This window comes from Agelaius phoeniceus, chromosome 4, assembly GCF_051311805.1.
Source record: "Agelaius phoeniceus isolate bAgePho1 chromosome 4, bAgePho1.hap1, whole genome shotgun sequence".
NCBI classification, from domain to species: domain Eukaryota; kingdom Metazoa; phylum Chordata; class Aves; order Passeriformes; family Icteridae; genus Agelaius; species Agelaius phoeniceus.
Window position 1 is genome coordinate 3,866,518 of NC_135268.1, and position 27,986 is coordinate 3,894,503.

At 42.5% G+C, this 27,986-nt stretch overlaps 1 protein-coding gene across 1 annotated transcript in view; it reads left to right on the forward strand.

Moving 5' to 3' along the window:
- Positions 1-27,986, forward strand: part of AFG2A (AAA ATPase AFG2A) — a 161,546-nt gene that overhangs the window by 119,424 nt on the left and 14,136 nt on the right. Inside the window, 1 exon segment of the mRNA XM_077176741.1 lies at positions 9,019-9,183. Coding sequence (XP_077032856.1) covers positions 9,019-9,183 — 165 coding nt within the window.

Consider the following 27,986-nt stretch of genomic DNA (forward strand, 5'->3'; position numbering starts at 1 on the left):
TAAGAGATGAAAAGCTGTTACAAGGCTGGTCCTGATGGAGCTGACCTGCTGTCGATTTTTGTCATTTGAGGCTAAGTTGTCTCTCAGAAAAACATCTCATCCCATGCTGGTAATTTAATCAGAGGACTGGCAATATAAAGGTAAAGCTTATGTATGGAAATTAATGTATTATGTGGTAGATCATTGTTGCAGTGTTTGAAAGCTTCTGAGGAGAATTGTGCTATTTTGGCAGGAGTTCAAAATTCTCTTTCCTACAAGGAGCAGGTTTGGTGGTTTGTTTTTTCTCTAACATGTCATTTTGAGGTTACATGGTAACATCTGTCAGAGCTATGCTAACCTCTGTCATCCAGCTGTTATAATTGTGGTATTTTCCTTCCTTTTCCTTCTCTTTCCTCTCCTTTCTGCTTTCCCTTTTTCCCCCCATCAGAAAAAAAAATTTAAAAAAAGGTAAAAAAACCCAGCAATGAAAACCACCTCCTTTTATACTGAAACTTCAGGTGGAATGAAGTGGTTATAAAAGCATCTGTCAACACAGGAATGGTTTGCCAAGCCAAGTATTTGGGTTGGAAGTCATGCCTTCCCAACTGCTTGAAAACAGGAAGTATCTCTGTTAAGTGATGGATAGCTCTACTTTGCTGAGAGGAAGAAAAGGCTTTTTTTCTTTCTTTTTTTTTTTTTTCTTTCTTTTTTTGCCTCTGGGCCAACAAATGAGTTCTGCAGTTGTTCCATGTATGTAAAGAAAGATTCCTATGGAAATGTAGATATAGGTGCACACATGTGTGTGTATGTGTCTGGATAGATATATGTATATATTTGTGTGTGTGTATGAATATACAAATGAAAAAAAAGCACAAAACTCAAAACCAACAATACACTTTGTACATGATTGGTCCCTGTCAGAAGCCAGCCCAGGCACATCTTAGCCCAGTGATTCCTGTAAAGCTCTCAAAATCTGTCAGAAACAGCCTGCAGGATTGCAACGGCTCCTGGGTGATTAATTGCCAAAAGAGTCTGGTTCCAGGTTCCATTACATGTAATTGTTATCTTTTTCTAAAGGGGTTCTTTCATTAAACCCCCACTCACCCCCCCCACCAAAAAAAAAAAAAAAAGGGAAAGGAAGAAGAGAGCTGACATTCCTGAGGTTTTGCACCTCTTAGACAGGAGCATGGAGGACTCTCTTATGTAAACATACACTGAAGAGGGTGTGTTATGTTGTTTATTAGCTGATGATAGATTTTTTTTTCCCCTTCACTTAATTTTAACTTTACTAAAAATCATTTGTTAGAAATGGGGGAGAAAAGGCTGCATGGAATGGGCATCTTCCAGTGTCTTGTCCACCTCACTGTGAGACCCAGAAAATGGCAAAGGACTTGATCCCTCCTGCTCCTTGCTAAAATTGCAGGAAAACAGCTGGAAACTGGGACATCCTCTGTGCCATTGTGGTAAAACTGCTCAGACTGGACATGGGGAGAGGACAAAACCTTGTGTCTGACACCTGCTTTGCAAAGGAAGTTTGTGGCTTTAAAACGTGTGGTTGAGTGTGCTGAAGGTACGGGCAGATGATGAAGAATAAATTGCTTTTCTGAGGCCATATTGACAAAGTAGTGGGGATTGAGAGCCTGATTGCCTGGCAGTGCCTCAGTGGGTTTGAACACACGTCATTTGGAGCTGAATTTCTGTGGTGCCAAACTGGATTTGTATCAGCATGGTTGCTTGGGTTTGCACTGCTTTTATTGCATTGAAAACGGGCCGTGTTTCTGACGGGTTTAGACTTTTAAGGATGGAGGCCTGGGCAAAGCTTGGCTCCCAATGAGCATTGCAGTGATTTGTGCCAACTGGCCAATTTAACTGTCTGCAATATCAGATGGAGAAAAAAAGCTCAGAGATACTAGTTCTACATATCTGCCTGCAGATGTTTCTGCCAACAGAAATGGTTGAAACTCTGTTTCTTGAGATATTTTAATCCTATCTGAAGAAAACTACATAAAAACGTGCCCTGGTATTGTCTGCATGGGCCAAGGAGCACTTTGTTCCTCACAGTTGTGTTTGCACAGTCGCATTGCAGCAGAACAAGTCTCCTCAAGTCTCCTTTCTCCACGACTCCCTGTAAATTGGCTGTATCAATCAAATTCTGCCAGTGGCAGGATGGTGATGTGCAGTGGTCAGGGCACTGCTGTTAGTCTGATTAAAAAGGTGAGAGTGTTTTGTGGCATCCAGCTTTGTGCAGATTTGGAAAGCCAAACCTGGCCTTCCTTAGAGGTTTTTGAGGCTTGATATACTTCCATATCAACTCTGGAAATTTTTGCCTACTTCTAGCACTGCCTATTTGTAGTTATTGAAGTCACACTCTTATCTGTTTTAAATCACCACCCTTAGTGGAAATGACTGGGTGCTGTGAAACATGCATGTTGTTCCAGCAGGTGATGACAGCAGTTTCAATTGATTCAAGGCAGTTCTTTCCCCAGGTTTCATTTTGTAAGGAAGGATGATTTTGCTGTTTTCCTGCACACTGTAATGTAAACTTTTGCTGGGATAGCTAAGAGACTGATCTATAGTGCTCGCTGAAGGTGTTAGTTCATGTGGGTAGCCAGCAAAGAGAGCAGTTCTAGAGAGCACATGGAATTACATGGAGAAGTTTCCCTCTGTTGATGTGACAGACTGGAAACAGGTATGAATTAGTGGTCGAAGGGAAAAGATGAACTGGAGATGTGTACCTGGAGGATAAGCAGGGGGAGTAGCTGCTGCACAGGCAGGGGCATCTGAGGGACAGACCATGTTCTTATTTTGGAGATGGTTCACTCTCTGTATCTCTTCATCTTGCTTTGGACTGGGATCACCTCAGCTGTCTCCCAGCTGGAGTTGGTTTGCTGTTTGCCAGGGGTATCAGAGCACACATTTGCTCCCTGCCTTTAACTCGTGCTCCTGCTGAATGCCTGAGCAGAGGGTTGCTGCCGCTCGGTAGCGTGTTCCTGCTGAACACCTGCTGTCAAACTATCATGTCCTTTCTTGTCAACTTGCACAACGCTCCAGGTCTTGAGCAAGACTGACACCACAGAAAGGCTGCGCAGCCTGGCTTTTATAAATCTGTGTGGAAAGCAAAGCCTTCACATGGGGAACTGCAGCATTTTCTGGGAGCTGGTTTTTTATAATGTTTGATAAAATTCTGTTAGCAAATGCACGTTATGGAGTAGTGGATGCACCGTAGGTTAGGGAACCAAAGTGCTCCACCCTGAGAGGAGTAGTAGATATTGTGTAATGACAGCAGAGAGTAATCTGCACAGATCTTGGGAGATGTACAAGGGTGGTGACCAGCAAAAAAAGTCATCAAAGAGGGGAACTGGTTAGAGATGTTGGCATGTGCTGAGGGCGGTGACAGACATTGGCACAGAAGGAAGAAGGTGGGGAAGTGGAAGAGTGTGAGGAAAGGGGCTCTTGGCAGGAACAAAGCAGTATCGCTTGACTCGGGAGCCTGTAATTACAAGACTCCAGCCTTGTGACACAGTGAATAAGTGTGTCACCTGGAACAGAGGAATTTGGGGTTGCCTCCTGAAGCAGCTCCTGCCAGATGGAGCGGGAGTAAAAGCCTTATGGGAGAATAAAATTTAGTCTCCACTGGACTATGGTTTTTAAGTCTTTAATGGTAATACTCCCATGTGTCTTTTCCCCTCAGCACCTCCTGTTAATTTTGGCAATTAAGCCATGGTTGCAAAAAAGCCTCCAGTAATCTCTCAGACAGGATGGATGAGCTTCCTGTACTTGAAACTTTCAAAGATCCTAAAATGCCTGGCGCTTCCGGATCTGTTGGGCTGGGAGCATGACCTGCTCTGGCACAGAGTGGGAACGAAAACATCAGGCACTGAGGTGAGCCTCAAAAGCGTAGGGGAAGCACCTTGATGGCAGCTGCCTTCGCTCCTGCCAGAGGTAAATGATGGCACAAGAAGGCCTTAACACTTCCCACACTTGCAATGCATCTGTCCTGACATGTGGGCAAAACCATGGAAAACATCTCACAAACAGCTACTGCTTGCACAGGCTGCAGAAGGCTGGGATAGGGTGGTGAGGCCCTGGCACAGGCTTCCTAGAGAAGCTCTGGATTCCCCATGCCTGGATGTGTTCCAAGCCAGGCTGGATGGGACTTGGAGCTACCTGGTCTAGTGGAAGGTGTCGCTGCCTATGGCAGAACTGGATGATCTTTAAGGTTCCTTCCAACCAGGCCGTTCTCTGATTCTATGATTCTGTTTCTTTAAAATGACTTAGAAATGTTCAAATACTCTAATGGTGCAAGTTAAAAAAAAAAATTGCATTTCCCAATGAGGTTACAAGATATAGAGCATCTCTTGTATTGAGGAGTCCATGTAAGTAGGAGCCCTGACCACAGTTCATAAATAGCAATTGTTAATCTAAATTGGAAGGATTGAGTTACAAAGGAACTATTCCCAGTCCTCTCATTTTCATCAGTGATCTAATCCCAACAGACTCCAGAGGCAAAATTAAACTTTTAGTTGCATTTTTTAGGTTTCACATTAAAAGCAATGTATTTGTTTGAAAGGAAACAAATTTAGTATAAAAATTTGTTCCTGCATGTGGAGATTAATTGCAGCAGAGAATATGCAGTAACACTGATTCTCCAGATGAGCTTCTCTACCTCCTGAACTGATTTGCTTTCTCTTCCTCACCTCAATATCCACTTACTTCTCAGTTTTTAAGTTGTATCTGTTTTTGCTAAAGTTAGGTTACCTTCGCACACAGTTCATGTGTGAGCTTTTGTTATGTGATTAAGAATGCTTTTGATGAATGAAGCGTGGCTGCTGGATTCCTATCAGTAGGAAAATAATTTTTTTTCCTGTCCCATAGAGAGCTCAGCTAGTTATGCTTCTGCCATTGTTGTAGTTCTGCATTCTGTAACAATGTGATTTTTAAAATGGCCAAGTAACCTTTGACAAAGCTAACTAAAGGTAGATGCTCAAAAAAAAAAAAAGGGGAAAGAGGAGGAGGAAAATTAGCAAAGCCCTAAGGTTAAATCTGGTCTGTTCTTAACAGGAACCACAAATATTTTTCAGGCTTTACCTATTAATGTTTTCTTTCCTGAAATAATTATCTTCATAATTGCACACAAAATACATGTTTTTGACTTAGCTATCTTTTCCAATGATATATTTTGAGGAAATACTCTATTTTAATTACAAGAAAACGAAATGTTTCTTTTTGAAAGGGCAGCAGTTTCTTCTTAGAAGACTGTGGTTTTGCTGTCGATGATACTCTATATTACATGAGAATTAGCTCACTTTCCTTGTCTTCCCCATAGGAGCATTGTATCTGTGTCCCACTCATAACCTTTCAATGCATGGCCACTTGCATAAATGTTGTGCAAAAATCACATAAACCTGCAGAAGAATTGCTCAGTGGTACAAAATATTCTGGGTTCGAGCTATTCTGGTTTCTAACAAAGCCCCAATTAGTTAATTTTGTGCCCTTCCTGGTTGAAGTAAATTATGCAGCCCTCACATCTCGACATCAGTGAGTTATGTAGCTTTGTGCACACATCAATTAATTTTGGCCCCATCAGCTTCCCACCTCCTGCGTGCTGCTCGCCCCGAATCGGGTTTGCATCTCCCAGTCGCCAGCAGTTCATCTCGCGCTCCCGGCAGCTGCACCTGCCCGGGCCTGCAGCCCTGCTTCAACTCTTCACCCTCCCCGTCCTGCCTCTGCTCCTGCTCAGCTGAGCCACTGCCTGCTCCTGCTGAATCCCTCCTCCTCCTCCTGCTCCGTCCTCGTGCCTGCCAGGTGGTCACCACCTAATCCCATTGCACCCAGCCCAGGACAGTGAGGCTGGCCCAGAGGTGACCCGGCTGTCCTTATCGCTCTCTTCGCCATTTTCCAAGTGCACGTTGCAAGATTGAAGCTCCATCTTCTGGAATGGCCTGTGAAAGTCATGGCGTGCTTGGAGCAGCCATCACCAAATCCCTACCTGTGGTGAAGGCTGGATCACACGACATCCCACTGAGAAAAGCAGAAGCTTCTAGGTCTGTGCAAAAAATGGTGTTGAGGAGAAAGGTGGTGCCAGCACCCATCCAAATCAGCCCTGCTGGTTAGCATGGCCTGGGCCTTGGGCTCAAAGTGCTGCAGGTGCCCACATCATGTGCCACAGCAGGCTTCCCTAAGCAACCCAGAAGAGTTCACTTCTCTCCAGCGAGCAGAGACATCATGAGGGCTGTCTTGTTCCCTTACTGCCAGCCTCTGCGTGCAGCTTGGTTCTGAATTCTGAGTTATTTTGGCCAGAAAGGAAAAGCATCTCTGTGAGAAGTGTGTAGAGTTGAAAAGCCTGGGAGGGCAGCGTGATGTCCTGCAAATGAGAGAGGCCTTGGCTTGCTGTTGTGTTCTGAGCATCCAGCAGCAGAGCAGCTCTGCAGCCCACCCCAAGCCCCCCAGCAGGCCTTTTTCCTCCAGGAACACCAGATAGGTCAAAGCAGGCCCCTTCCTCACCTTCTCCTGCTGATTTTAGCTCCTCAGGAACATGGTGAGGGGGAGCCTGGTGGCTTGCCAAGGTGGTGCCAGCAGAGCTGGGAGCAGTCAGGCTGTGCCCAGGGTCTCCCAGGGTCACCACATCAGGAGGGCTGGTGGAGACCAGCTCTCAGTTCAATCTGCTTTTGTCTGCAGGGGCTGGAGGGAGCCTGACTCTCGTCTCACGCTGAGGTTATAGAATATTTTCTCTCCTTGTTGTCTGTGTTGATATAGCCAGCGTGCACTGCTGCAACTGACTTGTGCTTTTTTTGTGCAGTTCCCAGCACATCTGGTCACCTTGGATAAGGTCCCTGGGCCTGATTTTAGCAAAAAAGTGATGATAGCATGCTTAAAACTTGGGCCTTCAACTACCAACATATGTAAAACACAAAGCACTGGGGACAAACTGGAGGAAACACAGGTTTTAGTCACTGACCAGAAAAAAGTGTGTTCACTGTGTTAGATCAGCAGTTGTGCTTTTTGTGTCTTGGAACTGAGAGCCAGGCAATGGAGCACTTGCTCCCAGCTGATTGGCACTGAGTGTTTTCCCTGTCCCACCTGCACCACAGCCCTGGTCATTCATCAGTGGGAGGTTAAGCTGGCTTTAGAAGATTTCTAATTATCTGGGTGTCCTGATGAAACCTGCCTTGGTTTGAAAGAGGCACCACTGTGTTCTTGTGAACATTTCTTGTTTCTTCTAAATAATAGAATTAGCTATGGGCATTTCCTTAAGAGCATGCAGAACACAATTGCAGTTTAATACCACTCCTTCCAAGCCTAGTCTTGAAACATGCAAATTTCTCTTTCAAGTGTGTTGGCAAAAAATGGCAACATCCTGACGAACACACACGATTTAGACACTGAATTGTACACTGGTCAGGACATTGTCAGTGAGCTGAGCTCTTGGGTGGGTTCATCAGGAGTGGAAAACAGCACGGTCTGCTGAGCAGGTGTCAGTGGACAGCTTGTTTCTTGCTCTCTTCTATAGGGATCCAGCATTGGCCACTGCAGACACGAGGTGCTGGGCTGGGTATTGACTTGTGGGCTTCCCAGCCTTGCTCTGTCCTTGCACAGCTCCATGCAGCACCACAGGACCGTGCACTTTCTGCTGAGCATTTTCATGTGTTGTTTTAAAAATAACAAGATGTCTCTTAACATTCAGGATACATTTTTCCACTCTGAAGCACCACAACAGTCTTTTTAAAGAAACTCTAGGAAGGGTGTTAACTTGATCAATGCTGTGCAGGAAGGAAAGCTCTTTCCTACTATTTTTTCAGCATGACTTTCACTGACATGATCAGGCTGGGAAAAGACTTATTGGCTGACAGCCCAGGACAGCCATGCAATATCTCTAGTCATCTGGAACTCAAACTAGTCTACCCAAGGGAGAACCATAACATAAAAACAATTTAGGTTACACACTGAATCTTATAAACATTGTTCAGTTTCTAAAAAATAGTTTAAATACTATTTATGTGTATTTGCTGTGCATGGGATTATTGTATTTTGCTTTTCTTTTTTCCAAATGTTAAGTAAGGCTGGAGGGTTTTTACTTTTTTTACTGTACATGGTTTTGAAAAACCTTGGAGGTTTTTTTATAAACATAGGGAAATGAGCTTCCTCCCTTCCTATAAATTTAAGTTTGGCTTCTCCTCTATATTGGATATAATTGCTTTATATATAGATAAAGTTTACTTTTTGACCCTGTCCAGAAAGATGTTTGAAGGGAGCTTCCAGAGGCCCTGTGGTTCCCCCTCCTGCTCAGGACTTTCACCAGACCAGATCAGAGAGAGCTTGACTTCCTCTGCTGAGCCATAAAACCCCCAAAGGCAGAATTTCCACAGCCTCCCCAGTAACCTGCCCTGAGGCTGTGCTTCTCTTCTAGAAATATTTTCCTCCCATCCAGTCTGAACCCTCCATGCTGCCCATTGTGGGCATTGTCCCATCTTACATTTTCTGCCTCTGTTTGCTCTGCCACCCTCCCACCCCCAGTATAAACTGAACACCCAAAGTGCAAGGCCAAACACACGTGCATGAAGCTGTGCATCACTGGCCTCTCTCAATTATTACCTTATTTTGCATAAAAAACCTCACCAGAATGATCTGCTTGTCTGTAAGCATGTACAGCTCTAACGTGGGATAAAGCAACGTGGATCCACAATGTAAGATTTCACTCCAACAAAAACCCTTCTTTTCTCTCATTGTTGTCTCCTTGGAAGATCTGAACTTGGGATGTGTCCATTGCCACCTGTCCTTCTGCCAAGTCCTAACATTCCAGCACACCTTGCAACAAGTCTAGAAGTATTGTTTTAGGAAAATTACTGTGGTTCCTCTATGATTCCTTTTTTCCATAAACTGGTATTTCACAAGCTGAGTAGCCTTACTGTCTTTTCTTGTGCAGGTTCATGCTTTTGTTTAAACTGTTGATTATTTGGTGGTGGTGTTGTTTTTGAGCTGTGGGGTTTCTTTTTGCTTCCTTGATGTGCTGTAACTTTTGCTGTGACACTTTGATTGCAGGCCCTGCTGAGGCCGGGGCGGATAGACAGAATTATCCACGTGCCACTGCCAGATGCAGCCACTCGCAGGGAAATCTTCAGGCTCCGTCTCCAGTCCATGCCGGTCAGCAATGACGTCTGCTTGGCCGAGCTCGTGGAGCGCACGCAGAAATACTCGGGAGCCGAGGTAAAACTTCACGGAGTGGGTGCACAAAGGGTGTTTAAAGTTCAACTCAAATGTCCCTTGAGCTTTCTTGGTGGGAATTATGAAAGGAATTATTTATTTCAGATATTGCTGTGTTTTTGCAATCTGGGCCTTTTTTACTTCAAGGTCCCTATCAGAAGAGTGGTGCCAGGGGAAGGGTCTGTTTCAGGGTGAGCCTTCATACAGTTGCAGGCAGCCTCATTAAGGATGTACTGCCAGGGAGGTGGAGGAAAGCTCTCCCAGACTTCCCCAACAGTTCCCTCACATCTCCAGGAATCTTTTGAGTGCAGGATTGTGACTGAGAGCCTCAGGAGGAGAGAGGAGAGATGGAGGTAAGAAACAATGCAAGGGAATTGCAAAGGAGTTGCTTTGAAACTTGTATTTTCCTATTCAATATAATAAAAACTTCACAGCAGCACTTATTGTTATAGCTCATTGCTATTATTTAGCTTCTGACAGTGAATGTCAGACAATTATTTCCTGTCCTGGGCAGAAGGAGAAACTTTTTCAGATGCTGCTGCCTGGCAGTTATAGTAAGTATCAGTATATTAGTGGTCATCATTCTGCTCCCTGAATGTTATTCATGTCAGTGTCTCATGAAAGGATATTTCGTTCTTTCCTCATTTTAATTAATTGAGAGTAATTATATTAATTCAAAAATTCAAAGAATGCTAATAAGGTTGCCAAGTTGAGCTCTTGAAAGGTATGAAATACCAGAATTTCCACCTTGCTGTAGCCAGCCCTAGTGTCTGCATTATCACACCATCTAATTACATAGCCACCTTCTGCTTTTTCCATAGCAGAGTGGAAAATGTGCTGTGCTTGCCTTGGCTCCCCATGTCTCTGTGTGCTGTTTACAAGGGCAGGGAAATTAGGTAAACTTTTGTCTTGGGTGATTGTGGAGGATTTGTGTGATTGCTTGAAGGCCCTTCTCAGAGGACTGGTGGTGCTCCCAGGCCAGGCTTCCCCTCATTTAACTGTCACTTACATACTGGTGGGCTGGAAATCGCTGTGCTGCCTACTCATAACTTCTGGCTGGTGTGGGCACTGCTGTGTGTGCTGTGGGGTCATTTTGGGAAGCTGTGTCACAGCAGACACCAAAGCCAAACCCATGAGAGATTTCCTCCTCCACAGCACAGGGCAGACTGTGCTCTGGGGATGAATGAATGATGGGAAGCTGTGTAGTGAGCAGAGCTGGTTTGTGTAGCACTTCTCTCTGCCCAGAATGTGGGCTCTCACAATGAAAAAAAAAAGGCAACAATGAAAAGGATTTCATGCTTAAATGTTGGTCTGGAAGACTGTCACAGCTCTACTGCTTCCACATTTTGGAAGTAACAGTGTTATGTTTATATTTGGGGGACAGTGACACAACTTGGGGAAATTTATCTGCCTCTGGCTGAGGTACAACCTCCAAAAACATAAATATAAACATCTCCTCTGTTGCGTATGGCAACTGTCGCCTTACCAGTCAACAACTGCAGTGCTTGTAGTTTAGGAATTCCAAGCATATGGGGATTTCCTTTGGATCTGGATCCGCTGGAAAGCTAGTGGTGAATTCCAGTGCCTGGTTGATAATGAGTCACAAATGTCTTGGTGCTGGCTTTGTGCAGAATCAGAAATAAGTTAATGGGTCATTGAGTGCAGCTACAGACTGGTTTCAGGGAAAAAAAAAAAAAAGCTGCCTGTTTCTAATATGGCATTTCTCACGAATTTTGTTCTTTTGCATCATGCAAAGTATTATAATAACTGGGATGTAAAGAGTAAATACAGAAAAAGCCTCAGTCAGGGTTCCTTGGAAGAATATATAAAGTCTTGATAGTTGGCACACACAGTGGCCAGTTTCATTAAAGCCTTTTCTTCCCAGTGTCTCCAGCTTCCCAGCTTTACAAATAGTTTCCGCTGCTGAATGGCAAGTTCCCATTGCACTGTTCTAGCCTTTGTTCAGAGAAAGAAATGGAAAATGCCTGGTTTTGTGACTGGAAGATGCTGTATGAATAGGGAGCTGCGTGTAAAGATGCGTTGAATCATCCTGACATGAGCTGAATAAACAGCCAGGAAAGTGGATAGTTCAGTGTGCATCTGGCTTCCAACTTGGCCCCTTTTCAGATCAGATACTTGTGTGTTTTTGCCTGTCATCGCTTATGACCACTTATCTCTGTTCACCTGCTGGATGTACGTTCCTCTTAATGACTACCTTTAAAGATACATCAAGATAGCAAAATGGGGTGATTACTTCCCACTGTTTCATGTGAGGGAAGGTGGAAGATAATTTATGAGGGTGAATTACAGTTTCCTTCTCTTGTGTGTCAGTGAAGTTTTTTCTTGTTAAAGACATTAGATGAGCAATGTCTGTACAGTTAACTTTTAGGTCGAAGAAATCCTCAGCTTTCTGGAAATATTTGAATTTGAGTGCAATTTTCATTTCCAGACCTTTGTGAAGTAGTGCTTAGCAGCAGTACTTGGGCTGCTCTTCAGGGATACTGCATATAATTTTGGGCCAAATTGCAGGAGGTCCAACTTTGACAAAACTGATAATTTTTTAATGGTTTTACATAATTAGAATGTCTGTGCTCTGAGCTTGTTCACAGTTTGATCACAGCTTTTCCTAGAGCATTTTCACTGTTGTACTTCATGCTGAGAAGTTTTATCTGTTTCATTTCCCACTGAAGTAGGGATAATTAGAGATCTGACCGCAGAAGTATTTAAAAGCAATGTTTTAAAGTACAAGCAGTGTGAGTTTTTTGGGTTTCATATGCTTGTTTTTATGGTGCTGCCACAGCCAGCTATCCTTAGGAAAGATGGGCTTTCCACCAGCTTAGGTGCTCTATTTTTCAGTTCGGGGTTAGACAAGCAAGGGATAAAGAGAGTGTTTCCCCACTGGAGAAATACTTTGTTCCAGAAAGTAGGTGATAAAAAGGAAAATAAACCCAGCAGAGTGAGAGATGTTCTTTTATTGTCTAAGCTGCAGTCAGATTAAGTTTTTGTTGCAATTTAAAAGGCAGAGAGGGAGGTTTTAGGCAGAAACTGAAATTGAGTGTTGAGTTGTTTGAGTTTAAAGTTGGTTGGAAGTAATAAAAAATTAAATAATCTGGGTATGATGACAATATTCCTCAGATGAGTGTGCTTATAAAAGTAAGATAATGGGGACTGACTGCTTTTAAATTGGTGGAAAGCAGGTCATGGTGAAAGCCAAGGCTGGCATGGTTTCTATAGTATTATCAGTTTCCATGCTTACAGGACACAAGAGTAGAGCAGGAATCTTGGAACCTGTAAATCTTTCACTGGTTCTGAATCGAAGTGGAGCAGTTAATGTAAAAAATATCTTTCTCACTTTGCAATAACTCTCAATGGGAGCCCAGAAAATGAAAGGGAAGAAAAGCAAGCTGATGAAGGTTTGCTCTGGTTCAAATAAGAGCAGATGTGATGCCAAAAAGATTTGTGCAGCAGCAAACTAGCTGAAATCAACTCAAGTCTTTGACTCTTAAAATATGTATTCCAAAACATGCTTGTTCTTGTTTACCAGCTATTGACATATTTAAACTAGTAACTTTAATTAAAAACACCCCCAAACAACCAGACCTCTCCAAAATCCTCTGTTTCATGCAGAGGAAGATAGTAAGTACAAAAGGAATGAGGATGTGTTCCACCATAGGTTCACAGGAGGGTAAAGACCCTTGTAAGAGACTGGGGAAGATTTGTCTGTTTAGTCAAGAACAGCTACAGTAAAGGAGAGAGAGGGTTTAGATATAGGGAAAAACTGGACATTCAAAAGATAAGGATGTGTTACCTTCTTTACATCTAGCTGTACATGAAGGAAAAGATCTTCCAGACTTAAGGCAAGGCTTTCTGCTTAGCACTATGAAAGGGCAATGGATTCAATCCTATATATTAGCCTGAAGTATTACAGTGAAATGTGATTTTTCAAGGTGAGGAATGCCATCAAATTGAAATGTAGCAACATTAAGGCCTCAGATGAACCTCTGATGTTTCTCTTGGACTGGTGCAGAGGATCTGTTAATTTATGTCACTCATTGAAAAGTGAACATTTTTGTGTGGGTGGATGAGGAAAAGTCTCAGCCTTTATCCACTATGGGTAGCATGGGATCACCTCTTTCCTACACACATTTATCAGTGCTAAGGATGTGTTTGGCACAGGTGTCTGGAAGGTGAGGAAATACCTGGCATTGGGAATGTTTTCCAAATGTTAGTGTTTGGGATAAACGAGATGAATCACCGGAAAGGAAATCACTAAGTACCCAGGACTTCCCATGGGATTTTGCCTGCTGCTGGTCTCGCAGGAGGCTCCTACGTGCGGAATGTGCTCGGGCACACTGGGAGTGAGGGCACTGTGAGCACCTGGGGATGCCTGGGAATGGCATTGGTGTGGCAGTGCTGAAAGCAGGACTTGGGGGCATTACTCTGCCTCTCCCTGCTCTTTTCAGTCGCCTCAGAAAGATCTGCTTCCTGTTGCCCCTTTGTCAGAGGTGTTGCCCAGAGTGGGTGGATTTTCATCATGTTGTGTCTCAGCTGAGGCCTGATAAAGTGCTGTGTGCTCTGACTTAGTGAGGGTGTAGAGCATGGCTGGCAATCAGCACATTTATGCCAAACATAAGGTTTGGTGTAGAGGGGAGTATTGGCACAGAAATTTATGCATGGCGAGCTCATCTGGGAAAGAACATTTTCTCCTTCAGTGAGATAATGATTTGCTAATAGTTTAATCAAGCAGGGGAGATTTAATGCATCTGGCTGAAGGGACATGAGTGTTTCCGAAAAGGTCAGACACATTAACAGCTCAGGAGGACGCAGTCAAAACTGCTTCCTAAGGAACTCAAAGAACAGTGATCCTCAGAGGAACTTGGGGAAAAAAGCCAGGGGGAATTTGAATGAGCACCAGCCAATGCTGAGGTATGAAATTTTGCTTGCTCCTCACACCTGACTTCTTTTTTTCCTCCAAAAAGCTGATATTTGATTCTTTAAATGCCAAAACAGTTCAGATGCAGGAACTTTACAGCTGATTTCAACATGTTTTTCTTCATTAACTACTTTAATGGTATTGTCCACCCAGGTTCTGTAAGTGAGCACTCTTGTGTTTGCTTTTACAGGGTTGTTTTGTGTTGTGTCCAGTGTCTGGACAAAGAACATGAGTAGGAGCATCACCTGTGTCAGGAGCAAGCTCCCTTCCCTTGAGCTTGCACAAACCAGCTGTACTTTCACCAAACCAGGGGAGATGCCTGGCTTTGCCAGCAGCACCAGCTGTGCTGTTTGCCTCCTTTCCCTGTCTTCTCCTTCCCATTTTCCCACAACCTCACCCATGGCAGAGTAACCAGGAGCTCCCAGTTGCTGAGGGTAGCAGAGGGCTGCGTGCTGCCAGCACAGCAGGGCACTGCTGAGCTGCCACTGTCACACAGGCTTATGAAAGAGGGACCTAGGCCCAGCTTCTGTCAGCCAGCTTTACTTGCCCTCTGCTCTTGCCTCTGGCTTTGCTGCTTTATTGTCCTGGGCTTGGCTGCAATTCCCAGCAATGGAAAAACATGTTGCTCTTTAAAAGCAGATGGGAATTCATTACTGAAGGAAAAAATATGTCTCTTTAGCCTACTGCTATTGTTTTCTTTGAGTTTTATTTTTTGCCTGTGAGTTATTTCTAGCAACTTCTAATTTAATTTTTTTTTAATCAGACAGTGGGGATTATTCTTCAATGTCTTAAAGCACACGCTCTTAGTATAGCAGTGATCACAAGTGGGGGTATGGAAAGTTCAGAGTGAAAATTGCATTTGCAGTGATCAGGAAGGAATTGAAAGTGTTGGCTTATTCCTGCCTTTTGAAGTACTTTCATTGGTGTAATACAAATGCTTATATCAGCTCAGAGTTGAAGAATTGGCTTTTATGTTAAAAAAAAAAAAGGAAAATAAAATATAAAAAGTGTGTTTTTCCTCACACTGACCTGTTTTTCTGATTTAAACCTGTAGTGCTGGCACTTGATCTCATAAGTTATGATGTGTCACGGGGTATGTGGTTAGAAGTGAACTTGCTGCTTGGAGTTTGTCTCAACTCTAGTCCTAAAGCATAAGACAAGGTGTACAAATTGGAGAGTCACCAAAAAGTTATTGCAGTTCAGAGAAAACTTATTCCTGGGTCCTCTACTCTTATATGACAACTTCAGGGCCACATTCTCTCAACATACACAAGTTGTTGTAAATACTGAGTATTTAGTATAGTAGCAAAAGGTATGTCTGAAGTTTCCTTGTTTCATTGATTCGTATCCACTTTTTTCTTAAACTAGGGTGGGTGGGGAAAGTAAATATTCATTGCTATTTCTCATGCCCAAGATTAGCGAGTGTCTGACTTGCTTAAGTGTCTGTTATGATTAATTTTAGTAGTATTCAATGTCTGACTGTCCATCCTCATTGTTCAATTTCTCTTCCTTTACATGTATATTCATTTTTCCCCTGGATATGCTGCATTAAGAGGAGGGCCAAGTTGATCAGAGGGATGAAGCACCTCTCCTGTGAGGAAAAGCTGAGGGAATTGGGATTGTTCAGCCTGGAGAAGAGAAAGCTTTGGGGTTACTTAATTGTGGCCTTCCAGTACTTGAAGGGACCATGCAAGAAGGGAGGAGGAGTGTTTGCAGGGCTTGTAGTGACAGGACAAGGGGGAATGGCTTCAAACTGAAAGAAAATGGGTTAGATTATTATGAAGAAATTGTTCCCTCTGAGGGTGGTGAGGCCCTGGCACAGCTTTGCCCAGGGAAGCTGTGGCTGCCCCATCCCTGGTGGAGCTCTGAGCAGCCTGGGGTAGTGGAAGGTGTCCCTGTCCATGGCAGGGGGGTTGGAAAGAGGTGATGTTTAGGATCTCTTCCAGCCCAGGCTGTTAGGTGATTCTGTGATTTCAAGGAGGTAGCACATTTCAAGGCATGATGTCCAGCATCTGCTTGGCCAGGAGAGCTGCAGAAAGTTCCCCACTTGTGCAGTGAAATTACTTTCCATCCTTAATAGAATCAGCCCTCCAAAACCACTGTACTTGGTCAGTGAGATCTGAAATGGTTCTGATTGTGATCTTAATTAGCACTAGGATATTTAGATGTAGTACCTGAAGGCTAATTCAGGATGTTTATACCAGATGAAAGCATCCAGAGGAACACCTTGTGCTGACCTACTTGTGTTTCTGGGACTGTGCCAGTTCAATTGCTGTCATGGTAGAAGAAATGTTAATGAATGGCAGAGAAATAATAGGGCCCAGGTGTAAAAGGCTGTTAATCTACCTGGCTATTGTTGCTGTGAATGAAGAACATGTTATTTTAATGGCAACACTGACTGTTTACACTTCACTGAACTGCAAAGATTGGCGAGCTGGGGCTGTGTGTGTGAATGAAAATGTTTGAACATATATTGGTATCTTTGTGTGCAGGGAAAATAGGATGTTTGCTTTTGGCAGTCATCTGCAAAAAGTCATTGTTTCTGTTGCAAAAATTTGGAACCTAATAATGAATAATAATAACTAATAAAATCAAATCACAATAGGCTGTGAATTTCTTGAACAATAAATGTACCTAATTTCAAGCTTAAATGCTCTCACTAGTCAAACTACCATTGTGTAGTACATGCACCAACTATTCAGCTTCCACTGCTTTCTCCCATGATAGAAATGATATTTCACTTGTGTGAAGTGAATTTTGAGTTTGTTTTCTGAGGGGTGATCATTATTGATAAAACATTTGGAGTGGGAGAGTTTTTTGGTTTCGTCCTTAAGTTTTTGACTTAAGTGATTCGCTTTGATACTTCCTGTCCCTAACAATGTGTGTAAGGCATAGGCTTATGCAGTTGTCATCCCATGAAGTTATTTGAGTTCAAAAATGCACTCTGGTATATTCCTTTCAAAGAGGTTTTGATTATGTGTAATTTTTTTTTATAGAAGTGAGATTTTTGGGGGGTAGAATAGTTGAAATGTCTGCTTTTGTTCCACTTGCTTTTTTTATCCACAAACTTTAGCAATGGCATTGTTGGAGCTGGTGGCTTTTTGGTGAGATTAAGCTTCTCAGTGGTAACTCTGAAACCATTTGAGAAGTTGTTGGTAATTAAGATAGTCACTGATGCTGAATGTGGGAACAGGGAATCTTGCAGCCAAACCTCCATTGTCAAACGGGGCAGTTTTCATTCTTGCCATCTAACTTCTGTTTTCCAGAGCCCTGCTGGAAGCTGATGGGCACAAGCACTGCTGTAGCTCAGATTTTTGCATAGCAGAAGTTGAAAGTTGTTATTTCCAAGTTATCTTTTATGGTTACCCTTACATACATATGGAAAAGCTTTGGATTGCCTTTGGCAAAAGGTTTAAAAGGTTATTGGCAGATGGGAGCAGCACAGTAACAACTCTGCAGCAAATTATTAGCTATGTTAGAAGCAATTCCATGGTCTGTTTTACTTTTTAATTAAACTTTTTTCAGACTATCACCTAGTTCTCAGCTTAGGCTTTTTGTTTCCTGTCTTTGAGTAATGAAAATGTCAAGGATAGCTGGGTAGGAAAAAAGCCTTTCAGGTCCAGTCTTCTGTAATTTGTCCATGGCATTGCATGTATAGAAGGGAGCCATCGGATCTGGCCTGACCACTTGCAGTGGGAGAAAACAGAGCAAACCCCAAGATGACTGCAAGTGCTAATTGGTCTTGACATCCCCATTGTCAGGAAAGGAGAACCAAGAGCGTTTTGTCCAGTTTCAAAGAGCTGCTTTGGGTTTTGTTTGATGGTTTATTTTCTTATTTTGGGAAGTTGGGGATGGGAGTTATTTTCTCAAAGTAATTGGCATCTTATAGACATAGTGTTTGTTACTTCATTTCCTAGCAAACAAAGTGAATTTGTGATAAAACTAGAAAATTACTATTACATTAACATTGCATAGTGGCACACACTGTTGGAGGGAAAGGAGGGGGAGAGCAGCAATTTGTCCTCTGTTTTGTCCTCTTGCCTGCTTTTCACTGGGATAAACCAACTTTGTCTTTTTCCAGAACTGCTCCCAGTGGGCTCTCATTCAATGATAAACCAATGAAGAGGGGGTAAAAAAAATTTTACCCAGCTCATAGCTCAGACTCTGTGTGTTTGTATTTGTGAGTCTGTATAAGGAGAACTTTTTCTGCTCAGTCTCTTCAGCAGCTGGGTTTTGTTGTTCAGCTGGGGATGAGGGACCAAAGAGCAGGAGCCAGCAGGATGGGTTGTTGGGCATTTTTCCCATGACAGGCAAGGACAGGGGCTTGAGTGTTCATCACTGCCACGGGCAAGCAGAAAACACCCACCCCAAACCCAAAAGCCACGTGCCACTTGTATTTCTGGTTACCTGTGCCGAGTGCTGGTCGTGGCTGTGTACCTGGGCAGAGGGGCTTGGGGGGTCCTCTTGCCAGGGAGGGCAAAGTATGGCTGGAGGGCTCATCACAGGCTCCTCATTTCATGGGATCTTGCCATTTCTGTGGACATTTCTGGGTATTTCTGTATTGTATAAACCACGGAACCAAACTGCGCTCCTTTGTTAGCGTAACAGAACTTGCAAGGCAAGAAAATGAGCGCAGTAGTGTTCTGTAAAAAAGAGAGAACAACACTTTTCTTGATTTTGCCTTTTCTAGTTTAAGGCCTGAGGACTTCCAAAGAAGTGTTGCTGGCAGTCTTGTTTTAATATTCAAATAGCAAGAGCTCATCATAATGAGATGTCAGCTCTCAGAACTGGAATATGGAATATAGTCAAAATGTTAAAAACTGAAAACTTGCTCTTCATTTCTAACATTTGTCACTACTAAATTTACAAAAGTATTTGTGAAGTAAGCTGACAAACCTGGGGTTTTGGGGGATTTTAGGAGATTTTTATGCATATAGTTATCTGTATAAAGACCTTTCTCTTCTTGTTTATGATTTTCTTGACAAGAAAATGTTCATAAATATCTTGAATTTACCCATACAAAATGGATTCTGTTTTTTCCTCTTTTTTGTTATGTACTATCCTTGCACTCCTGAGCTAAAAAAAAAAAATGGTTTATTAAAATAATCTATAGTTTGTCATCATTAAACCATGTTTATTAGTAACAATATTTATAGAGAAGCAGGAAAAAAGAAGTTTGAAATTAATTTGTCTTCTGTCAGTGCTTGGAAGTTGGAATAAGAAAGGGAACTGGAGCACTGAGACAGTATCTTACCCTAGGCTAGTTGTTTACCATTAAAGAGAGAGCTTGCATGCGGGAGGGAGTGTTATGTTTTGGACTTACTTCCTTGTAACTCATAAATCTTGGCTGTATAAACGTTCAGTCATTAATTAAGGCTTTCAAATTAATCTGTTTCCTGACTGGACTTGGCTGGTTTTGCATAGAGCAGTGCTGTTGCCCAATCTCCCAGTTTCGGAGTGCTCTCAAACGTGTGGTATGGGAGGATGGTGTTTATTGTGGAGAGTTAATGAACAGCACCAAAGGAGGGAGGGGGAGGCCCTGGGTTACCAGCATGTGCAGGAAATAGGGTGCTGGTATCAAAATGGGTTTGTGCACTTTAATTGCTTCCCTTACTTCAAACAATGGCAGAAGGGGCTATTTTATATTGATAAATGTCGTGCCCGGGCAGAAGTATTTTTCATTCCTTTCATTATTCTTACATAGTGTTCTGGTTTTGCAGTTCAGCCAGTTTACTCAGGATGATGTATAAATACGGCCAAAACATCTCTCTCATGTGATGGAAAAAGATTTCAACTTTTGTTAGAGACTTCTTAGAAATTATTTGGTAGTATTATCACTCAGGTGCTGCTCATCTGAGATTTGCATCCTACTTGTTTTAGCCTTTCTTTACAAATGTGTAAATGTGTGTGTAATATATATATAGATAATGTGTGTGTGTCTCCTTTCTTACTTATGCAGGCAGGGAGGAGCTATCATCATACATCATCATACATTTACTATTTCTCAAATATTAAGTATTTTCAGAAATTGATCCTGGAGATGTACCACTTTTTGTAGGCGTTTCAAACAAAAGTATTTTCATTACCTGGGTACTAGATATTAATTAAAGCAGTCAGCTTCCTTCAGTTCTGCATGTGCAAAGGATTTCATAAATAACTTGTAAGGTTTAGAATAGGCATATAGAAGAAGAGGGTGGTGAGGCCCTGGCACAGCTTGCCCAGCGAAGATGTGGATGCCCCATCCCTGGAAGTGTTCAAGGCAAGAATGGACTGGGCTCTGAGCAACCTGGTCTGGTAAAAAGTGTCCCTGCCCATGACAGGGGCATTAGGACAAGACAATCTTTAAGATCTCTTCCAACTCAAACCATTCCAGAATTTTTTTTTTTTTAAAGTATAAATGATTTTTCATGACCATGAAAACCCCTTGCCTTTTAATGGTGTCAAAGTGAAGGTGTGTTTTCAGTGTCACTTAGTCCCAAACTAAGCCATTCCAAATATTTCCAGGTCTTTTTAGTGTTGCTTTTTACAGATTGCTGATGAGAGGCATGTGTGAGGAGCACTGGCCAGAGGAATCCCTCTGCTTTTAATCAGCACTTGGAAAAACTCAGTGTATCTTCCATGCCAATGTCAGCATGTGAAAGAACAGCCTCACCTTTAAGAACAACTCTGCCAATTTTATGTGTCTTTGGAGCAGGAAAAGAGATTATTGTCAAGATTTTTTCAATAGCAGCTTCATCTCTAGAAGTTTGCCACAGACACACAGCATCAAATCTGTGCAGGCAATGAGTGACCCACTGAATTGGGCAGGTGTGGAAATCCAGGTGGGCTTGTGGGGCAGGGTGAAAGTACCATGTGGAGCATGACAGCAACACTTGCTAAATATAAAACATGTCATTGAGAAACCGTGGTAATAAATCTCTCTTCCTCCAGTATACATTTGATTGGAGACAGTCCTGGACTTGCTGGGAGATAGGATGGATTGTTGGATTGTCTCCTTGGTTTCTTCTTTCTTATGGATTTGATAAATCACTTGACACATCATATTTAGTAATAAGTAAACTGTATTTCAAAGCCTGAAATGATGCCTGGGTGACATTGATGATTTGAAATCTGTTGTTACATAAGACTTGACATTCAGTGTTGTGTTCAGTGGTGTCTGTGTGCAACCTGAGGGGCAGAACAAATGACAATTCACCTTATTGCTTGCCATATACAGAGTAGGACTGCTTTTGCCCTGCGCAGATTCAAAATGAGGAGCTCCACTCAAAATACCTGTAGGGCTTTATTACAGATGGTGTGTTTCCCATTTGTTCTGGGACCTGTTTCCTGAGGGCTGTTCCCAGGAGCTTGCATCAGGCCCCTTGGAATGGCTGGTGCTGGTTTCAGTGCCATTCCAAACCTGTACTGTACAGCAGAAGTCATGCAGCCTATTAAAAAAGGGCTTAAAGCTAAGTAAATAAAGTAAATAAAATTGATGTGGTGGTGGGAGCCATGACCAGTGACCACTCCCTGCACCCCAGGAGCTGCTCTGCTCATCTGACATCCCTGGAGCTCTCCAGGCTTTCCCAGCAGAGCCAGTGCCGAGACCCGTGCAGGATTCCCTTGTGATCATTGCTCCTGCTGTGGTTTCCCAAGGTGAACAAAACAATGATCCTGGTGTTAAAATGATAAACCAAGTCCAGTCCTAGCCCAGTCAGGATCTGCACAGAACAGGTTGTTCCCTGTGAGTTGGAACAACGCTGATAACATTTAGCAGGAATAGCAAATACGCATTAATATTTGCATTGTGATAACAGGAAGAGTCTATTTTGAGGTTTATAGTTGGTACTAATAATTCATCCTTGGCTTTGAGATCATTCTTGAAAGAAAGTGTCTGTTTCCTACAGGAACAGTCTTTTCTTGTATGTCTCTCATTTTTCAAACAGAGAGCTTTTAGTCACTTTATTTTTACCAATTGAAATGCAGCAGTTTTATTGTACTAATATTTAGCCTGCCAGGACTTTTTAGCACCAGATTTTTTTCCTTTGAAAATAGTGAGGGGCTTTTTGCTGTTTGTTTCTTCTTAATTCATATGCAACATTTAAGGAAAGCTTAATTAATCCCAGCATGCAGGGAGAGGGAAAGGAAACAGTGCTCAGCAATTGAGAATATATTTAGCTACGTTTATACAGAAGCGATTGTATTACCTAAAAATCCCTTTTTCTTTATTTTTGGATGAGTTTTGGGGCTAGGAAGGGAAGGCAGGCACAGGCTTGGTAAAAGAGGTGGAGGGGGAAGAAATGCTTCCAGGGTTCCAGAAAAGAGAAATATAATGAGCTATCTCTGTCTCTGTGTAGAGCTGAACAGGTCTTGCTCTTGAAAGTCCTTGAGTCAGAGGTTAGACTTCAATTTTAGGAGGTTTGCAATGGCTGGAAAAGCTCTGGAAGTAGAATTCTATTCTCAAGGTGTGAACATAGGAGCAGGCTGATCCTGGATAGGAAGGCCAGTTCTTGTTACTGTTTTTTATTAAAATATTTTGTTACTTCTGCTGCAAATTAACATTGGTTTGAACATTTTCTCTCTTAAGTATTGTTAAGTCTTCCTCATTAAAAAAACATTTCCTCAGTAATAATAGGTTCCATATGTAGATGTACTGTGTATGTAAAGTGATACATATTAATATAGCAATTGCCCATGAAAATGTGTTTTTTTGCTTTTCCACCATGTAATGACCCTTCCTGCTCCTGCCCCCAAACAAGCAGAACAACAAGAGGGCCCTTTGAACGGAAATGTGCAGTTTTAAACCATTTTCCAGATCCGATGTTTTCCGAACTGGAGCGGAGCTGGCGGAGGAGGCCGGCAGAGATGGATCACTGGCTGTTCCAGGAGCAGCCTGACTGCAGAGCAGGGTCAGGCCCGGGGCTGGCGTGCGCCTGACAGGGAGTGCTCGGCTTTCCCGGGAAAGCTGCTCCCCAGGTGCTTCAGCAGGGCCCTCCTCCTGCAGGACCCTGCTCTGGCAGCAGAGGCTCACTCAGGTGCTTCCAGCTGAGCCCTTGCTCAGTGCCCTGCTGAATGCCAACACTTTACAGTGCTCTGCACTTCATCTCAAAAACCTGTAAAGCATTCCTTAAAAAGCAGGGAAACACACCCCCTTTTCATTTTTAGAGGCTTGGAACAGTATCCCAATATCTGCCTGTAGAAACAACACCCAACCTCCATTTTGTAAAATCATAGAGCTTTAAAAAGCCAAGTTACCTTGTGAAATCTCTATTTTTTTAATCTTTATGCATTTAACAAAAGGAATATTTCCATGTGTTCTAGTTAAGTGTTGGAACATGACGCAGTAAGTCAGTTTGGCTGAGGAGATGCTCTCCAAGTATCCTGCAGCAGATGAGCTTGCCAGCTTCCGCAGGCAGAGGAGGTGGGGGAGAGCTACAAGCATTCTTCACTCCTGCCAGTTGCAAGTTAAAAGACTATCAGAACCATTTCCCAAAGCAACAGGGACACAGCAAATTTTTCTTCAACCCACAGGTTGATTATAAATGAAAAAAAAAAATTCAAATCCTGAATAAGATTAAGTGGATTAAGTGGTAATCCTGAATAAGATTAAATGGTCTCATTACTTACATGGGAAAAATGTAGATATTAATTTTACTTTTATAAGTTTTGCTTCAGACTTCCTTCTGATAAAAAATTATTCAGAAACGTGAAATTCAATTATTTTTTTAGTTCTCTATCATTGACTTAACTTTTTACATTAGAAACAGAATTCAGAATGTTTCACCTTGGAAAGATTTTAAAAATTTCAATTCAAAATGACTTTTTCAAGATTTCCTTTCAATTTTGTTGCTAAATGGAATGGGTGAGGTTGAATTTGACCCTTTGTTTATTTGGCTTTGGATTAAATAATGTATTCTGCTTGGGAAATACTCTACACTCTATTCAGCAGAATAGAATGCTTCTGCAATGCTGCTTTTGGATGAACTTAAAATTAGAGGGAGTTGGTTTTATGAAACAGAGAATAAAACAAGAGTGGTTTTGACATTTTGATAGGTATACTTCAGCATCAACATCTATTTTCAGCTCTTTTGCTGAAAACAAATTTATAATTCTTTTGCTAAGAAAACTGAACAGCCTGGACTAATAATTTGCTGGCTGCACTTTTACATGGACCCAGGTGTTCATGTTCTTCTGTTTATATTGACTCCACAGTTGAAAGATAAGATTTTCTGTCTCAGGTGGAAATGGTAAAGTTGTAGGAAATAGGTTTCAGAAAGAGGAATATTTAGTTGATCTGTATCTCAGAACATATTCTGTTTGGAAAATGTATTTAAATGATTGTGTGATTATACATAGTTGTGGGCGACTAATCTAGTCTGTTGCTGCAGGTCATGGGAATAGTCATAAAAAGTATTTACTGTGAATGTGAACCCGGATGCGTGCTTTCCCGACATGTTTCCCATATGGTCTGTAAGTAAACAGTAAATCAGATAGAGAAGAGCTGAGGAAAGAGAGGAAGTGGGTACGTGGGGATTCTGCAGCATTAAAACCCTGCATGGTTTGAAGCCCTAGCTTGTTTTGTCTCTGAACAAAAAAAAAAAAAAAAAACAACGCAAGTCTAAACAGAACAAAGATGCTCTGCAGATCTAGGAACCCATGGAGATTCAGGCACTGACAAAAAAACATAATTTTTTTTATCAGAAAAGCCTTGGTGGAAGTGCAGACTCGACTGGCCACCTCTAGAAATGAGTTACTATTTGCCCACCTACACTTACTGCTGTGGCAGAGCCTGGCATGCATCTGCAGACTGCAGCCTGCGAATTCTTTTCCTGAAACCAAACACTAGTTTTAGGGGATTGCTGGTTCCATTTTGACAACTCACCATTCATGTCAGACTGTCCCTGTCAGACATGTGATTCCCCCTTGGTCCTCTCTGCTTGCTTTGGGAAATCCGAACAGGGGAGGCAGGGATGTGTCAGATGGTCTCAGTGAGTGTGGATGAGGGTCTGAGCTGTAAGCACTGCAAAAATGCCTTTTTTTTATTGCAGCTGAAGAGCACACAAGAAGTCCTGAGTTGCAAACTCTGTACCCTGGATGTGTGAGTGGGAGGGTAAGAGTTTTGCCTGGCAGGAGAAAAACTGTTTTCACACTGCCATTTCAATATACATGAAAAGTTTCAACCTCTACTCATATATTTGCTCTGTTTTTATCTGATTTACCTTTAAAGCCATCCCAAGTCTCTGAATTGTTATTCCTCCGTTCTTGTAGCCTAAGCAGACTTTCTCTTAGCCATCATGGCAATTCCTCTGTCACTTAAAGAGGCCATTTCATAGCTCTGGTATCTCAGGCTGGGAAATTTTCTCTTGGGTACAGCTCACACAGGCTTTCCATGCCCTGCAATCCCTGTGATTTTCCTGATTTTTGTCTTCTTTCACAGACTAAAGAAAGTACAAGTTTTCAGTGGGAAATGATTGGGAGATTAGAGAGAAGAAGTTGGCTCCAATCCAAAGGGTGGTGAGATATATTAGCACAGTTTGTAAGATAAAGCCAAATCTCTATTCTCTGTTACCTTGTGAGACTCCAGCCTAGGGCTAAATGCAGCCACAGACGAATGCTCTTGTACTTCTGAGGGCATGTCAGTGTGAGGAAGTTCTCCTGGAATGAGATAGGCTGTGAATGTAAATGCAGTAGCTGTTCCAGCCTCACATCCTGTGGAGACAAGGCCTTGGTGAAGTGACTAAAAGCAGTGGAAGGACTCCAGTGGCAGCTGAGGATGCTGAGCCCCCACTGCATTCCCCCTTCAGCAGCCAGCCCTGCAGGCAGAGGATGGGCTGGACACCATCTCCCAGGCCTTTTTTTTTCCAGTAGGAATACAAGATCTAACCATCTTTGCAATGGCTGCTTTTCCTGTCATTGTGGAAATCAGATTTATTGCTCATGTTATCAACTGCCAGAATGAGGTGGATGAGGTGATGGCCAGCAGTGTTACTATAGGTGCCTTGTGAGCACAAAACATAGTTTAACACTTGCTGTCAAGGGGAATATTTTATCTCTGCCTTCTCTTACTGGTTTTTGTCATTCCTACAGATGATCACTCTGGCTTTGATTGTCTCTGTGGGTATCTAGGGTCTCTTAGTGTGTGTTTGTAGTGCTGGAGAGATTGGTGTGTGCACACGCTCTTCCTGTGGTACTCTGGGAGTTAAAACTCATCTTTTTTAATGCTTCAGAGGTTGCTACACACCAGTTTTTAGGCCTGTGTGGTGTGTTTCAGTTGTTACCTATCCTTTATGGTCTGCTGGAAATGAGTGTTTATTTTTGAAGTGCCTTTTCCCAGACTAAATAGAGCATTAATTAGTGCGTGAGAGGAACAGGGTGCATTATTCCACCGCAGCTTTCCATCGCGTTGAGAGCTCGTTACCAGATGTAGAGATCATAAACAAACACACATGGCTGCTGCATGTAAATCTTCTGCAGGAGAAATTACTGCTGATCTCTCCTGATTACATCACTTTGTCTTCCAGCTCATTAATACACTTTTGACCATGGAGACCATTTAGGTGCTAATAACTCACAAAGCAATATACAGGAAAGTATTACCTTTCCATATTTGTTAAACATATTTCCATCTGGAATTCCTGTCCATGGTCTAGACTACTCTTTTTTTTTTTTTTTTTTTAATTTTGGAAGAGTAGTTGTGGAGTCAAAAATTTAAAAATTTTCCTTCATAATTAATGTTTGCTTCTACAAGGTCTATAGCAGGATATACAAATAGTCTTCCCAAAGCCACATGAAGATGATGATATAGAAATTAATCTGAAATTACTAGGCCAAAGTCTTTGCTGGCACAATCCCCAGGGGAGTTGTGCCAGCAGGTAAATTGGCCTAAGGATGAATAAACTTAATGAAATCTGGGAATCACTAATTTAGGACTTGATCCTGCCTGTTACTGAGGAATTAGATCCCATTGCAGTAACTCCCATGGCAGTCCCTGGAATCAGTCCCTGCTATGCCAGGCTTCAGTGGCTGCTGTAACTCCTCCACTGCTGATGGTCCATGAGGTTTGGGACATAAATGAGCACTGACCTGAGGAAGGCAGCTTATCCCAGGTTATCAGCAGAGCTTGCTAGGTGGTGACAAAGGAAATTCAAGACAGAGCCAAGACTGTAATCCTACATTCAGTCCCTCTCAGGGATTGTCAGATGGCTGACTCCTGTTAGGAGTGACTTTTGCCTAACTCTACCTTGGCAGGTCATGTTTCATATAGTCTGGTGGAAAAGACTTCTCCCACATTTCTCATCCCTTCCCAAACTCTCCAAGAGCACCAGCCACACACTGCCTGAGCAGCTGACCACAGCAAAATTACGTGGCAGGGATGAGTAGCCTTGTACCAGAGTTTCTTCCTATTTTCCTTTTACTGGAGACACCAATATATAGAAAAAATAGGTAGAAATATAAAGCACCAAAGGAATGTGACACGCTGTCATTAATCTCAACTTCTTTCTCTGACCAGAGCATCAATTTTAGCATTTGTAATTTGATTGAATCCTGCATTAAAATCTGTCTCCACTTCTGATAGCGGATGTTACTGAGTCCAAAGTTTTGCAGAGCCACTAAGTACCATCACCTTAAAGGCAAAAAAGGTCTTGTTTGTTCATGGTACTTGTCCTGCTCAATGACTTATAGCTTCCATTTAGCTTCCAATTATTAAAAGCAGATAAGGGGTTTGGAACATATTTAAGCATGTGCTTTACTTCAGTGGCGTTTGCTGACGTCAGAGGAACCCAAACCAGATGCCTGTGTGCTTTCAGGGATGCTTTCTTGAAACAAGGGGAGAGGAAAAGAGAGAAGCATCTCCTTCCCTTCTTGGCTCTCCTCTTTTCATGTGTGAGTAACA